This window comes from Mustela nigripes, chromosome 5, assembly GCF_022355385.1.
Source record: "Mustela nigripes isolate SB6536 chromosome 5, MUSNIG.SB6536, whole genome shotgun sequence".
Lineage (NCBI taxonomy): Eukaryota > Metazoa > Chordata > Mammalia > Carnivora > Mustelidae > Mustela > Mustela nigripes.
In genome coordinates this window covers 58789548-58806639 of record NC_081561.1, presented here as the reverse complement: position 1 = coordinate 58806639, position 17092 = coordinate 58789548, and the positions used below count along the sequence as shown (strand labels likewise).

The window sequence follows — 17092 nt, the reverse complement described above, 5'->3', positions numbered from 1 at the left end:
GGGTGGGATTATGGACATTGGGGAGGGTATGTGCTTTGGTGAGTGCTGTGAAGTGTGTAAACCTGGTGATTCACAGACCTGTACCCCTGGGGAGAAAAATATATGTTTATAAAAAATAAAAAATTAATAAAAAATATTTAAATAAAAAAAAATTAAAGTCAAAGACACATATTAAAAAAATTAAGGATAGCAACTAAAATAATAGAACTAAAATATACACTATACAAACTGGTTGAGGAAAAATGGAATGAAGAAAATCCAATTAATCCAACAGAACAATGAAGAGGAGGAGGAAAAGCAAATAAAAAAGGCACAGTAAATTTAAAACACCAAGACCAAAAGCTAAAAACAACAACAACAACAAAAAGCCCCCAAAAGACAGCACATTTAAACCTAATGTATAAATAACTGAACAGACATAAATTAAAATCATCAATTAAAATACAAAAAGACTCTCAGATTAACTAAAAAAGAAAATCTATGTATTTGTTTAAAAAATCCACATAAAAACAAAAGGCTGAAGGAAAAGGCTTGGAAAAAGATTTAGCAATTTATAACTAAATTTTATCTTTGTGAATTAACATGAATATCAGATTTTAAAAAACTTTAAGGAAATGACTAACTTACATAAATATAAAAACAAAAGTCTCGTAAGTTTGATCAGTATCCCAATTTTACAACTTACCTTCAGTCTATAAAGTCACACACTCATAAATTTTAAAATGCATCAGTAGTCCCAATCAGTGAATGCTATGATCAAATATTTAAGAAGATATATACAGCTGGATCGTCATTCCTATACCCTGGTAATTTATCAGAAGGGGAGAAATGAAAAGAGCCTAACATTCTGACCAGTTATGGGTATTAGTTCTGAATTTGCTGACCTACTTGGATTAAGCATTCCCAACCACAACATTTTGGCATATAAAACAGATTCTGCCACTCGGGTTTCATAATGAAGCATGTATGGGCGTCAGACAAAAATATTTTTAAATGCCCAAATCTCTCTTCTTTAAAAAAAAAAAGTAAGCATAATATACTGTTTAAACTATAACTATTTTATATAGAAAGGGAAAGTATTAATTTTTAATTTATTACATTTTATTACTGAGTTATAAACAAAAAATTAGTTGTTAAAAATGTGATTTTCGAACACAAGATATATTAGGACCTTTCAGTGACTACACATTTTAGTGTGAAAACAGCACTTCTGTTCCTTTAAGTGAATTACATTTAAAATATGATTCTAAAAAATAGTTGAATAGCACTAAATGTTACTTTATAAACTGGAGATTTATACTTATAAAAGACTTGAATGCCATCTTTAAACCTAAAAATTACAATACAAAAACCTCTCATTTGCTGAAATTGCCATGATCTGAAGTGTCATTTACTTAATGCTTCACAGATGTATGATGCCAAATTGTTAGTCAGACTGTAAAGTATATTTAGTTAGGAAAAAAGGCTTCCAAAACATGTTTTCCTATATTTTACTGACATTTACATGGGGCACTATTTGAAATGTGTCATTTATTTGCACTTTATGATCTATAAATGAAGCTCTCCTTTTCTTTTTTCAAATCAAATACATTGTGATTATGACCACAGAACAGTTTTCCATTTAAAGATACCATTGTGTCTCTCATCCCTCAGACTAGGGTCATGTGCTTTTCTGTCAGATTTTTCACTGGACTTTTCACCACACTTGCTCTTTGACCTTTCCCCTCAGAGGCTTAGTCACCATTGAACTGTTGTGGTAAGGATGTTCGCTACACAATTGAGCCCACTATTTACCATGAGCCTTTATGCACTTTCAGTAAGCCTCTGTGCAGTGATGGGACAGTCCTAATTTTATCATTAGGTTATTAGTGTTACAAGAGCTGATGAATATTACAGACTGATGAATTTGGCTAACACTGAAAGCTTGTCACAGTAGGGGGTTACAGACAAAAATGGAAGAGACTATTGATACGTTTCCTTGTGGTAATATGAGTATGCATAAATACATGGAAAGCTTGGTATTTATTAATATTGGGGGTTTCTAAATGTCATGACTGTGCTACTAAAGTCCATTAGGGGTCAAGAATGATCAGCCATACTAGTGTCAACAGGATGAAGAAACTGGAAAATAAAATGAGAATGTTAAAGAAAATGGAAGTATTTGGACTAAAAGTAATGCAAATAATTAACATGGTTCTCTGTGTCTTACTTTAAAACTTCTTTAGACTATTCATTACAAAATAGTAGAGTTGGGTAAAATCTTTTGTAGAGTTCCCTACAATGTAGGGGCTGTTTCTAACAGTTATAGCTATGCATATGTTAAATTCACCCATTTCTAAGGAACGGAGATTGTGCCATACTTTTGTATATCTGTAACACATGATCTCTTAAATATAATGAAGCAAAATTAAACATTTACTTACAGAAACTTAATTGTCGACTTTCACAGAATTCTGCATATTGGGCTGAATCCATAATTCGAGTTTGTCTTTCTGCTCTCTGATAGATAAAAAGATACACAAACAATATTTCAGAGCAAGTAGACCATTATCTATGTCTTTGTGACTAAAATGCAGAATTGAAATTCCATTTTCCTTTCCTGACTTTACTAAGTAAACAGTTTCGTACTACCATAAAAATCATGAAACTTGAAATTATGATAAGTAACAGTAGTTTTGCAACTTGAGTCTTTTGGAAGAGAAGTTTAGAATGCCATTTTCTTCTCTGTTATTGTCATTACAGTGAAAAAAACGAAAGGATCTTACTTCTTAGACTGTGTGCCAAATATTCTTAATTGTACCATCCTTTTAGGGGATAATAACAAATCAAACAGAGAAAACCGTTTATCATTATTGCCCAGGTACTAACTTAAAGCTGGGGATTTTCATTGTTAAAGTCAGAGTCAATGAATGGAATCTATCTACTTTCCCTCAGAACATGGAGCCAGAGCTAACAAGTCCATATTTTAAATGGAAAGAAAATAAAGAAAAAGGTAAACACAACACAAAACCTTTCATCTGAGTCCACGTATGATTCACAGTTTAGTATAGTTTCACTCGTGGGTTTCTGATTCAGTATAGCAGATGTTTGCTGCTTCATTGTCCCACAGGAGGTAGGATAATTATAATTCACCCATAGTTCGGTGGGAAAGAATATGACCGCTTCCGCTTCCTTGGCAAGGGAAACATTTTGAAATGAGACAGGCTGGTACTTCTTGGAATGAGGTTCTGGCCAGGAACGGAAAAAATTCCCTGAGATTTTAATTTTTTTTCTGCTTTGAAGGACTTTCAGTAAGTTTTCTTTATCATAGTTGTGGATTACATAAGTACAACTAACGTCTGGATATTTTTACATTTTTTTAAACTGAAATTATTCTTTCTTCATTTTGTTTGATTTGGGTAGTAGTCAACTTAATTCCGATGATATATCTGTTGATAGAATGAATAATGGTACACTAGCTGCTGCTCAGTACAGGAAAGATAGATGGGGTGTTGGGAGTTAAGGTAAAATTTACTAACTTCTGTGGTTTCTTCTAAGACCATTGACTATTTTTCCCTTGCTTCTCTTCTTCTACTCTGTCCCCCCCTTCTTTCCTTCCTAATCTCCTCCTCACCCCATAGATACAAACATGCATGTGTGCTGACATAAACCCAGACTTATTTACCCTCTAGGTTCGAGTATCCTTTTTGAACATGTATCATCTACGTAATTACATAATATACATACATACACTACATAATACACACATATGTGCATGAGGATCCTCTCTGCAGTATATCTGAAACATTATGTTTCCTAAAGGGTATATTATTGGGTGAATTTTTATATACTTTGAAATATTTTTTAAAAGGATTTATTTATTTTAGTGGGGAGGGGCAGAAGGAGAGGGAGAGAGAATCCCAAGCAGACTCCCCAGTGAGCACAGAGCCTCATGTGGGGCTCAACCTCACAACCCCAAGATCAAGACCTGAGCCGAAAACAAGTCAGATGCTTAAATGACTACATCACCCAGGCACTCCTACTTAGAAGTATTTTTTGATACGTGAATGCATTATTTAGTTTTGCCCTTTTAAGTGTATTTGATACATAACTCAGTAAGTGTATGCTAATGGACAGCAGCAAGAGAGAATTTTGAACATCAGGAATCAGTTACTGATGTGTTTATTAAAAAAAGGTCCAAGGTTAACAATGTATCATTAATGTGGCTTTGTCTGACTAGATCAGGGATCTCTCAGATTTTTTTTCTAGTTCCTAGAGAATTTCTGACACATGGCAAATGAACAATGAAACCTCCGTGGAATGAACAAATGCTACCATTTTAGTCTGCAATCAGGGCGGACTACCATCACTAACATCACCATAATGTGGCTAGTTCTTGATTATCTATGCATTCCTATAAGTCTTCTCTGCTGCTCTCCGGCCAGGCAGCCTCATCCCATCCAACACATGCGAAACAGAAAGGACTTAGATAAATACAGAAAAAGAAAATTCATAATGGGACTTTTCTTCCACAAGTTGGACAACTGATACTTGGTTTCTGCATACATGGTTACATGGTTTATGTATCTGAGTAGTATTTCTGGAAATGAAAGTTAGGAAAACTCATCCCAAGAGGTTCAGGCTGTCAGGGTTGCCAGGTTTAATCAAGTGAGGCATTTAGCTAGATGGGAATCCTGAACCACACTTAAAAGACACTGAAGGACTTTCAGTGATCCCAGCTAGCTTCATTCCTTTCAGATGCCCGACTGAGTGTCTATCATCTTTTCTTCATCAAGCATTGTACTTAGGTTTCAATTCCTCTAGCATCCAAATAGTGGAGCCCCATGAAGCTGGCCCTAGGGCACATGCAGGAAGCCAGTGACTAAGCGTCCAAACAGCAAACGCTCAGGGAAGAGCAGCTGACTTGACAGCAAAGATGCACAGGCATCTACAGAACCAGGCATGTCCGGGCACCCAGGTGGCTCCGTCATCTGGCTCTCAGGGTTGTGAGATCAAGTCCTGCGTTGGGCTCTGTGCTGAGTGTGGAGCCAGCTTAAGATTCCCTCTCCCACTGCCCCTCCCCCTGCATGTGTATGTGCATACTCTAAAAAAAATAAACAAGAAATAAATCAAAACTACAGAGCCGGAGGGTTCATCTTGTTCAAACCACCTCATTTTAAAGATAAGGAAATTGAGGTTCAGAGAGAAGTGATTTGCCAAAGGTGATCCAAGTTAGCATGGAAGTCCAGGACTCTCAGTTCCCAAGTCAGCTTATTTTCATTATGAGAAGCTGTCTTCAACCTACAGTAATGTTTTTACTCCAATATTTTTCTTTGGAATCCTCTAAAGTCTATACATTCCCTACTAAACCGTAACACACGGCCACCATAGTTAATGTGCTCAAAGTGTTCATGGCCAAACAAAATTAAGTAAGGCCCTGGGTCAGCGAAGAAGGTAAAACCTGGGGGTAATTAAATGCAGGGTGCTCCAAATGTAACGTAGCTGACAGTGCACAGGTGTGCTGCAAACACATCACAGGTGTGTAGCCCCAACCACCTTTCAGTGCTGCACAAGACTGGGGCAGCAAAACCCCTGGGCTGGTACCTCATGATAAGCTGCCTTGTTCATTTACCTCAGTGTGGCATACACAATTTCATTTTCTGTGTGTGCTCTGACGTAAGCGAGGTTGGGCAGCAGTTCTATGAACACCAGCAACCTTGATTAGTACATGACACAGCGCACGTGTGCTAATCACAGCATGGTCAAATGCACTCAAAATGAGATTAGAGACACGGACTGGCAGTCAAGGATGCTGAGAACAATACAGATATGGTCATCATGCTAATTTCTGTTTACTTCTCTCTCTTCCCCATGAATTATTTCAAATGACCAAAGGAAAGGGACAAAAGTGGCCTTGCAAAAGGATCCAAATCACTCAGCATCTGATTATATTATCTCTAGTCTGTACAATATCACCTCAAAGTTGGGAAAGGCAGGAAATATCTAACCATCATAGGCTCTGTGTTCTTTAAAGATAGTAACTATGTTTTCCTTCTCTAATCTCAGGCCAATTTTTGGCTTGGATTTACCGGGGCCCCAGTAAATGTTGCTGGCCCACTGAATGAGCAGATGGGTAGATGGATGGAGGCAAAAGAAATTAGTATAAATCTTTGTTGTCTGATCTAAAATCAGGAACTGTAATATTTGTAATTAAGTTGTCCAAATTCCACGGATGGCAGGCAGCTTTTTAAAGACAAAAGTCTTTTAAAAAGCTTGGTTCCTATTTCCTGTATTATCCCGATTCCACTTTCCCTTCCGCCTCGATTCAGATCACCCATTCCAGTCTACATGGAAGTGCTCACTGACAGTCCTTTTCTATTCCCGGTACTATAGGAAATCTCTGGAAAAGATGCAAGGGGGAAAATCATAAGCCTCATAGGACAGCATGGTCACAATGACAAGGCTGACAATGCCTATCGATTCTTTTCAGAGAGCAGCATAATAACCTTTTTTTTTTTTTTTAAAGATATTATTTATTTGACAGAGAGAGAGAGAGAGACAGTGAGAGAGGGAATACAGCAGAGGAAGCGACTCACGGAGCAGGGAGCCCGATGTGGGGCTCAATCCCAGAACCCCGGGATCATGACCTGAGCCAAAGGCAGAAGCTTAACGACTGAGCCACCCAGTGCCCCACAATAACCTTTAAAATGAACTGTTTTAACAGCTCCGTTTTACAGTTGAGGACACTGAGATTTCAGAGAAGTAAAAAAAAAAAATTTTTAAGACATATAGTTGATAAAGAGGCCAAGCTAATAAATAAAACTTGGATCTAAATGACTTCTCCGAGGTATATCACTGAATAATCAGGGCAAATTAACCACAGCTTCTGTTCATACTGGATGTTCTCAAATTACACAATGGATTGCCACAGGAATGAAAGGTCATCTCTGGACTAGTCATGCTTTTGTATCTGCAAGACCAGTTTGTTTTCTTCTTATCTGGTAATTCTACCCACTCTTTGGTTTCATTAGGTATTAGTACTGCTCTTGGAAACTCATGGTGCACACCCAGAGGCTTTTTAAAAAATTAAACCTTACTAGTATTACAACATAACAAAGTATTACCATCTAGGGGCAAGGAAAACTCATTTTTGGAAGAATTATTCCTAAGATTTTCCAAGCACCCAACGATATTATCAAAATTTCATTCGAATAGCTTTCTAAAAAGGTAAGAGAGAATAGTTATGCTAATAGTCATTCATCTCACTACCAACAAGTTACAGCTTTTTCTGGTTATTGTAAAACAAACTCAGAAGGCAGAATTCCATGCCAGATGAACTCCTTTTTTGGGGGGTCCTACCTAAATGAAAACAGGGAAGGAAATGTCCCAAAGGATGCATTACCTAGTGTAATCCGTTCGTTTGTTTGATATCTTGAACACAACAGACTCCTAGTATGGATTTGTTAATTTAAATGTTCAGTACCATGTTTTCATTTCAATTAACATGAAACTGCTTGTGTCTTGGAAAAATACTTTCAGCAGTGACAGTCACCATTTGCCTCTATCCCTTCCAGTCTAAGGCCAGATTACTTATGCAGCATACAGTTTCATTTAAATTCTCCACATGCTTTCACTGAAGCATATGTAAAGGTTAGAGAAACTATGTGCTGGCATTATCTCTTGGCGGCTTCTCAAGACACATGACATTTATCTTTCTCCAGCAATACGGAATCACAGAACATAACTTGTAAACCAAAATGAAAGTTTGTCTGTCTCACTTCCACCTTGGATTTTTAAAAAAAAATCTTACTTTGATTACTCTTAGAAGTCCCATGATTGAAATGTGAAGTCCCTTCTGCATGGAAAAGGCAAAATGCCAACAGTAATCTGCCAACGACCTCATGTTAAACAGGAATCAGCTGCTGAAGTCGAAAACCTCTGATGGAGTGGTTGGCGGCAGCATCCAGCAATGTGAAGGCATGCAAATTACGGAATGTGTATACATGTTCATCTATGTTGTGGTTCATCTGCAGAATGATACTAAATAGATCAGTAAACACCACAGACTGCTCAAGAAACTTAGAAACCATATCCCCAGCTCCCTGCAGATAAAGAAGCTGAGGTTAAAGGGTTTACCTGGATTGTTGCAGGGTCATCTTGGTACCCAGGTGTGTGCTCATTCTGCTTGGGGATGGGTCTGTAATTAAGTGGATTCTCCTACCCAAGAGTCAAGTAAGTCTCCCTCCAACCATCTGGTATGTTTTCTTTGCTTCTACACCCAACTACAGGGCTCATCAGTTTGGGCCTGGAGTCCTGCAACCAGTTCCTGGCTGGTTCCTTCCAAATATTTTAACTCTCCCAACCCATCTGGGTATGACAACTTTAAATAAAAATAGAGAGAAAAGGCTATGGCATATAGCAAGACCTTACCATATCGGGGCCTCCTGGAAACCCCCCCCCACTTCCATTCCTCTGCCTCATAAACTTAAACAAATGGCTCTCAGCTGATCACTGCATCAAATTCAAGCTCAAATGCTTGGCTTCCAAATGCAGGCATAATCTGGCTCATTCTCTATAGGCAAGCAGTGTTCTCACCAAACCTAATATCTTCTGTGCTTTACTCAGATCACCCTTTGTCACATCTGCCATGTTGCTGCCCTGTGTCCCCCCCCCCCCCCATGACTGTGCTGGCCATCTCCCTCTCCTCCACACTGTATTGAACTCCTTCCCCTTCAGCATAGGTACCACCTCCTTTAGGAAGTTTTCTCTGAAGTTCCCAGGGCACCCTGATTTCTCTTCTGGAACGTTTGTTTTTCTAGATAGATTACACCCCTGTACTTTTCCATGTGTCCTACACTTATATCCCCTTAAAAGTTGTAGTTCTAAGATTATTGATTGAAAATGGCAGTTGAGAACTGGTGTCTTTGTGTCTTGATTTGTGATTAAAACATACACACATGTGTGTGTGTGTGTCTGTGTAAATGTCCAGAAGCATGCATGGTATATTTTAATAGTACATATCTCTGGGGTTAGGATCACAGGGAGGTTTTAGTTTTTCACTTTCACATTTCAGTGATGTTTTAACTTGTTCTTAGGTGAATTACATTAAGAAAAAATATTTTTAAAAATAAAAAGAATCTGGGGGCGCCTGGGTGGCTCAGTTGCTTAAGTGGCTGCCTTCAGCTCAGGTCGTGATCTCGGGGTTCTGGGATCGAGTGCAGCCCGTGTCTGGCTCCCCACTCAGCAGGGAGTCTGCCCCTCTCCCAGACCATCCCCTCAAGTTCTCTCTCTCAAATAAATAAATAAAATCTTTAAAAAAGGAGAGAGAGAGAATTCGAAAGTAAAGAAACTCCTTTTGAATTAACTTTGCTTGACCTACAGGAGGTCATTAAATAAATGTCCACACACACAAATAAGCAAAGCTTTTATCAAGAGGCAGAAAATCTCAGAGAAACAGCACAGGTTTGGATATACATCCTCACAGAGTGAGAGAGTGCAGGCGAGAGAGGGGGAAAAGAGAATGTTACTGTATTATTTAGGGAGCCAATGCAATCCTCACTGTTTCTGAATCATACAACTGAATAAAAAGAAAATAAATTTTCTATATCACTGTCTAAAAAAATAAAGCTTTCCATAGGTGCTTATTTGTTCTCGCCACATGATTTTTCAAAATAATCAATTTTGTGGGTCCAAGGTATTAAGAATGTATTACAGTAATCATAGGAAGTTCCCTAAAGAAGTAGTTATAGAATCTAGGAGAACATTGAAGGGGTTTAAAGGGAATTTTGTGCTAAAAATAAGTGAGTAATTCCCAGAAAGTACAAAGCAACAGTGATTGAGAAATACACAAAAGGGTATTTGTGATAGAGGTTCATAATAAAGTTGTTTCAAAATATTGAATTTTGGGGGGGTCTATAATGGGTCTAGATATATTAATTAATATGAATACAGGAGTTTTTTCTATTATATTCTAAACTATCAAGAACAAGCATGAATTGGTCACATAAGGAAAATACAATTGTTACTTAAATAGTATACTTAAAATTGTTTCAATATCTATTATTTTTAAAATATGAATTTATTAAGCTAGTAGTGGGGAGGATTACACACAACAAATTATTTCCTATCCTGGAATAAAATGTGTGCTCTCTAAGAAAAGTATAATTTTTTTCCTTGTAATCTAGTACCACGCAACCACACAATTCCATGTTTAGTTGTAAATCCTCATACAGTGTTAGTACTAATTTTTACTAACGTTTCCCTGAAACTGTAAACATGCTCTGGAATAACTAGGTTGGCAAGTAATGTAAGAAGCTATGTGAGCTTCTACCCAAACTAGTTCTTTAAAGTAATAGAAGAAAACTGACCTCTTTTTTATTTTTCTGATTGAGGATGCTGTAACCCTTTTTTGTGTCTTTTATTTGGCTGCATATTCAAAAGTGCACATACTGAATTAATACATGTAAGCTCTTTAGGTATTCTGAATAACATTCCTAAGCATTCTCATTGGTTTATGTAATATCCAGATGAGTTGACATGGCTTTAGAGTCTAGCAAATATAGGAGGATATAATTAAATATTTTAGTTATTTGGGATAAAATTTTACAAACCTGCCTAGAAAACATGCATATAAAGCCACTCCTGCACAAAATGTAGTCCACATTTTCTCTTTAACCTTGAATTAGAGCTGTGGACCTTTCCATTTTCATTTAGAAAGATCAAATTCTCAAGCAGTTTAACACACATATTGAATGGAGGCTGGCTTCACTTACATAGTGGGAAAATCTGGCACCTTTAAAATAAAATCCTATGGAGGAGGAAGCTTGTCAGTGCAACGTGGCTCTCGTTATCCTCTTCAAGGATATAGATGGAACTCTAACAGAACAAGGGAGTTCCTGCTTGGAATCTCCCTTTGTTGCTACCTTGGGATACATTTAATTTTTTTTTTTAAGGATTTTATTTTTGCATGTAAAAGTAAAATTTTTATCTTATATTACTTCATCAATTAATTCCCTCTAAGGCCCCTCAGCCCTACCTTTAAAAATATATCTAGAATAAACCATTCTTTATCACCTTCCACCTTCGCTGCTACTACTTTGGTTCAAGCCATCATGATCCTCTCTCCTAGATTACGGCAACAACCTCCTAATGGGTCTTCCAGCTTCCACTCTTCCTCCCCCCACCCCTGCCAGTCCATTCACCACACAACAGCCAGAGGGAACCTTTAAAAGATGAAAACTGGGGCATGTCATTTATGATCAAAACTTCCAATGGTGTCTCATCATGCATAGGATAAAAGTCAAAATTCTCAGGATGGCCTAGAAATCGCTACACAGTCTTGTTCCCTGTTAACTCTCTTGTCTCATTTCCTAGTACTCTCTCTCCTCCTTACTCTGTATCCCAGCCACACTGGTCTATCCTGAGGTTTCTCAAGAATGCCAAACACACTCCCATCCCAGAGCCTCTGCATTTGCTACAGCCCTGTCCCAGTGATCTTCCTGCCGCATCACTTGTCTGGCTTGCTCACTCATTTCCTTCAGGTCTCTGTTCAAAGATCACCTTATCAGAGAAGCTAATGTGGACTACATTTTGTGCAGGAGTGGCTTTATATGCATGTTTTCTAGGCAGGTTTGTAAAATTTTATCCCAAATAACTAAAATATTTAATTACATCCTCCTATATTTGCTAGACTCTAAAGCCATGTCACCTTATCAGAGAAGCTGTGTATGACCAACTTCATATAAAACAGCAGTTTCTTGCTGGTCATTCTCTATTACGCTGCCTCCTTTTTCTTCAAAGCTCTGGCTATCATCTGTCACACTAACATATTTATTTGTTTATTGTCCCTTTCCTCTGAACTAGAATGCAAAGCTACTTGAAGGTAGTGACCATGTCTATTTTATTCACTGCTAAATCCCCAAAGAGCTGGACACACAGTAGGTGTTTCATAAACATTAGCAGAATTAAATACATATTTATATTTATATTCATTCTACATTCTGTATGTGGAAAAGCTAAAACCTCGAAGGCAGGTTTCTCAGCCTTGGCACTACTGACATCTTTGTTGTGGGGACTGTCCTGTGCATTGTAGGATGTTCACTGAATTCCTGACCTTGACTGACTAGATACTAACAGCTTCTACCTATTTCTTCCTGGGTTGTGAACACCAAAATGTCCCCAAGTATTGCCAGATGTCCCCTAGAGGGCAAAATCATACCCAACTGAGAACCACTGCTCTCAGGGGAAGGGGACGACCCCTAGTTGACTCAGTACTATGTGTCAGGTGCCATGGTGGTCCTTTCCATTATCTCTTTTAAGTCTTCTAATAATCTTAAGGGGCACATGTGGTTCTTATTTTTAAAATGAAGAAGCTATAGCTCAGATGTTAGGTGACTTGTCTAAGGCTGCTAAACAAATAAGGTTGCTGCCATCTCAAACCAAGTCTGTCTTATCCAAAGTTTATGTTCTTTATTTTTGCTATGAACCCTCATAAATGAAATGGCCAAAAACAGAGATCCTTTGATAGAGGCAAGAGAAGTGGACTTAAGAGTCCTCCAATTTTCCTCCTCCTCTGAAAGGTATTCCCCAGTGAAACACCAAAAATCGTAAGACAGAATTTGAAAACCATTCACTCTCCTACGCTGTCTGCCCTTCAAGGAACAAGCATTATGCTTCTGTATCTGGTTTCAGAACTGAGGCCATTTTAGACATGAGATTCACAAGATGTCCACGATACTGAGGGAACAATTAACCCCCATGTGTCAGTCTGGGTCATCTTTAAAAATGTAATCATGTTGTGTCATTTCAGTTAAATCCCTCCTTGGTTCTGACACCACGGTCTATTGCAAAAATGACAGGTTTATCTATGGGGCACATACAAAAGAGTGCTTCTAAAATTAGGACCAAAACACATGCTGTTACTTGGAACGCTCCTGAGTCAATGTGACAGAGCCCGTGCTCACCTTGCATTAGAACTCTCCTCCCTGTCCACAAGCCGCACTATTGCTACCAGAAATGCCCAGCAGCAGCGCAATTAGCTGGCTCAGTAATGGATCAGAACGATCAGTTTAAAGTTTTCCTGTTCAGAATTTATGTTTATAGTTGTATATACAACATTCAAAAAACTGGCTATTCCTAGAGTAAACTTAAGTATTCTAACTAGGAAGATAGCTTAGTACGATGGTCAAATGATTCATTTAGGAATTTTCAACTGAAGGAAAATATTACTGTAGACCAACTTTGATATGAATGGGGCTATCAAAAAACATGCTTTAACAGTAAATCTGAATCACACACACTTTAAAAATTCATAAAGAAGGAAGACGAAGTGATGAGAAGATGAATAATGATTATGCCCCAGTGAAGAAATGAAGTCACCAGTCTCTGGAAAATTCTCAAGGGCATGTATTATAGAGGAAAAAAATGGGCTTTTACAACTGGGTACCATGTGAGGTAAGATTAGCAACAAAACAAACCAAATTAAATTGTTTATTCCCTACCAAGAACATGCTTCATCATTTTACAGCTGAAGTTTCTTTTCTCATAACTGGCTGAGTTGTTTTCATGAGTCAGAAGTGAACAAGTTCATCAACAGAAATAGGCCACAGACACTGATGTAGCTGAAAGCACGAGTTAACATAAAACAAAGGAAGAAAATGATTTCCAGGGTAGGCCAGGTTTTAATCACTGAAAAGCACCAGCAACAGACTTGACCAAATATGGCTATAATGTGAATACAACAGTCATTATCATAGCTATCGAAATTGCTTTTGTTTCCAATGTAATACATGAAAATTCCTATATATTTAATAGGAAAAAAAAGCAGAAATGTCTACACATTCAGAAAAGGAATGTCTATTTCCAACTCTTATCTTTAAAAAATTCTACCTACTGAACTCAGAAAATAAACGAAACCAGACACCATCTTTATAATCACTGTGTTTTCAAGATCTCTGAAAGATTAAGCACTGGAGGGATTTATCTCCTCAAGAAGCCCTGGATGCACTCAGATTCGGTGTTTCCAGCAGCCCGAACACTATGACAGCCTCGTGGGCTTCAAAGAATGCAGAGCAGCAAAATCCCCTGGAATCATAAATGTAAAACCTATAATTATGGTTATTTAACAAAATGGTTTCTGTTAAGATATTTGATGATGAAATTCCCATCCTCAGATGTCAGTGCCCAAATTTTAATCAGCCTTTACTCATAAGTAAATGTGTTCTAACTGTTATTTGATTAAATGTCAGTGGCCATTAGGCCCAGTTCTTAAGTAAGAAGGCTTACAGCAGGCATGCCACAGAGAGGGTGTGGAATGGATTATGAAGAAAGATGAAGAAAGGAGAATTGTTTTAGTAACTTGGTGATGTGAGGCACAGTTTCACCTTAAAGCAACCACAAAAACTTGAAAGAAGCAGAGGGCAACTTTGGCAGCCAACACAAGGGAAACTCAGAGGTGGGAAAATGGGTGAAGTCAAGTGAGGAGGAATCAGAGCACAGAACAGCAGCATTTCTGAGTTTCGTGTATATTGTCTCACTTTCTGGTCCTCTCAACAACTGTGAGAGGTAGGAAGATCTGCTGCTAGCGACGTCTCCATTTTAGAGACAAAGAAACTAAAGCTTGCTTACTCTCTGTGGCTTTTTAAAAAAACTTGTTTTGAAATAATTTTAATTTACAGAAAATCTGCGAAATTTAGTATAGACAATTCTGTATCTACTTCAGTCAGCCTTACCACCCCAATCTCTCCTTAAACCTTCTGATCTGAGAAGCCAAGCTGAGTCATGTGTTCAGTACTGGGATTAGAGTTTCTGTGGCTTTTCATAAAGGCAGGACATATTGCTAGAAAGACTTATGATTCCTACTCCAAACCTATGCTCTTTTCACTGTATCACTGACTCCTTTAACAAAGCTCCTTTAAATATAGAATTTTCTTTCTGAATATAGACAGGACTATCCAAGTAAGTTTGACCCAAGTGAAATTACTCAAAGGGTACAACTATACTTTACTACTATATGTTACCATTTTACATACCTATAAAGTGTGCAGTAATCTAGAACACTCTAACTGAAATGTTCTTTAGTGGCTCTAGTAAGAAACTGGTTTAGTTTTTATGGAACTGAAAACCCTAAAACTTGAACTATGTGCAGTTTTGACAAGATCTAGAAATGCATTCTAACATGAATATTTAGTAAGATATAAGTGAACAAATGTCACAAAACTACAGAGTTACTTCTGAAGAAGCACACTGAATTTTCAGTCATTTTGCTGGAGGAGAGCAGGCAGTGTTAGATAGATAGCCCCAATAATTTGATCTTTCATAGATGCTGTAAATTCCTTCACTGATTCTGGTTGTACTCGTTATGAGAGGAAGGTTGTATCTAAACTCAATTCCATTTGTATGTGTACCCTGGAAATTTCACCATATTGCACATTTTTATAGAGAAGATGTGGTGTAAGAAAATAGCTACTACTTGGGGGTGCTGGGTACTGGGCTAGGTACATTATATTTGTTACCACAAATCCTTCCCACCAGTTCCAAGAGGCAGGTTCTGTGGAAGAATCTGAGACTTGGAAACATTAGTCTAGGGTAACAAGGCTACCCTGGTACAGGAAAAGGTTTCAACTGTGATTTGAACACCGAAATCTGTCTAACCAAAGCTAGTGCTCTGGTTAGAATACCACGCAGTTTAAAGAGAACATTAGAAGGAAGACAGACATGCCATAGTTTCCTGAAAGAGAAAAATAATTCTGTCATTCCATAATAAAGGCTTTATCACCTTTTGTGATGACTGTACCCATCCTTGATTAGGAAAATGAAGCCGGAGAAAAAATATACTCAGCACTGGAGAGTGGATGTATAATATGGTGTGTGCATGCATGTGTGTGTGCGCACGCATACACGCAAGCACGCACATATGTGTTGTCAGTTTGTAGCTTTTAGGAGGGAGTGCATTACTGTGACATAAACATGGCCTCATCTGTCTGGAAAGGTCATCCTCTTTGAAGAAGTAAGAAATAAGAAGGGGGGGCAGCGTGAGGTGAGAGTGGGGAGAACAGAGTTTAGTTGGCTGGTCACAGCTGTCCAATAACCCTGATGGTCACTGAAGCAACAGCCTTCATAACCAGATTGACTGCAGGTAGGGGCATTAAACAAAACAAAACAAAACAAAACAATACAAAAACACACCATGTAGGCAACACTGAAATGAATGGTGAACATGTGATCTTGCTAAAATAACAAATTAAAATTCTTCATAGCATAAAAGTCAACTTCTTAGAATTCTTTAATACTGGTGCTTTCCTGGTACATTGACAATATGATGAAATGAACTAAAATTTGATTTCTACACACCTTTTAAGTGAAACTCCTTCTGTACCACATCGGGTATCCTATAAGTACAGTGAAATGAAGCAGTACTTTATAGACCCTCCTTTGCATAGTATTCTTTAGAGGGTAGAAAAACATACAGCCCAGATGAGACTTATTTTCTATGGCACAGCATTTTAATTTCTTAAGTATCAGCATGGGTATTTTGACCACCACCACAACAAAACCTAACATCAAGTCTTTTTTCCTGTTTTCCTCTGGAATGTAAGAGAAAGTAAATCTAATAAATGCTGAATGATTTCTTCAATCTTTCAGGGTAGGGAAGTCTGAATAAACGCAACCCTTTAAATAATACAAGACTTAGTCTGAAACTCATTCAGACATTAACACTTGTCCTGTAAGTAGTCAAGTTCCTTGACTATCGTAGCCACATGACAAATATTCCTTTGATATAAAAAAATCAGACTTAATTTGTCAATAATCTAAGAATTAAAAAGAAGGAAAAAAATAGTGTCTGCTTTGGAGCGGACTATGAGAGCCCATACAGAAGCCTGTGGGAGAGGGGCCAGAACAAGCCACCATTTTATACCCTCCTTGACACATCAAAAGTGATGAGTTCACAGGACAGCTGAGAATTATCTGCTCTCATCATGAAGCAGGAAGAAATTTTGTTTCACAACTTATGAGTTCATTTTGCTGGCATAAGCTAGGCCCTGTCTGAGAGAACCCGGATTTCTACTAGCATCAGGCAATACAGAGTCCAACTGCTGCCAAATGGAATGCAACT

General features: G+C 37.9%; 1 protein-coding gene across 5 annotated transcripts in view; it reads right to left on the bottom strand.

Moving 5' to 3' along the window:
* The window catches only part of SUPT3H (SPT3 homolog, SAGA and STAGA complex component), a 568770-nt gene that overhangs the window by 138706 nt on the left and 412972 nt on the right, over positions 1-17092 (bottom strand). For all 5 annotated transcript variants that reach the window (XM_059400348.1, XM_059400346.1, XM_059400347.1 and 2 more), the window contains exon 7: positions 2424-2499. In XM_059400348.1, coding sequence (XP_059256331.1) covers positions 2424-2499 — 76 coding nt within the window. The remainder of the gene's footprint in view (positions 1-2423; positions 2500-17092) is intronic.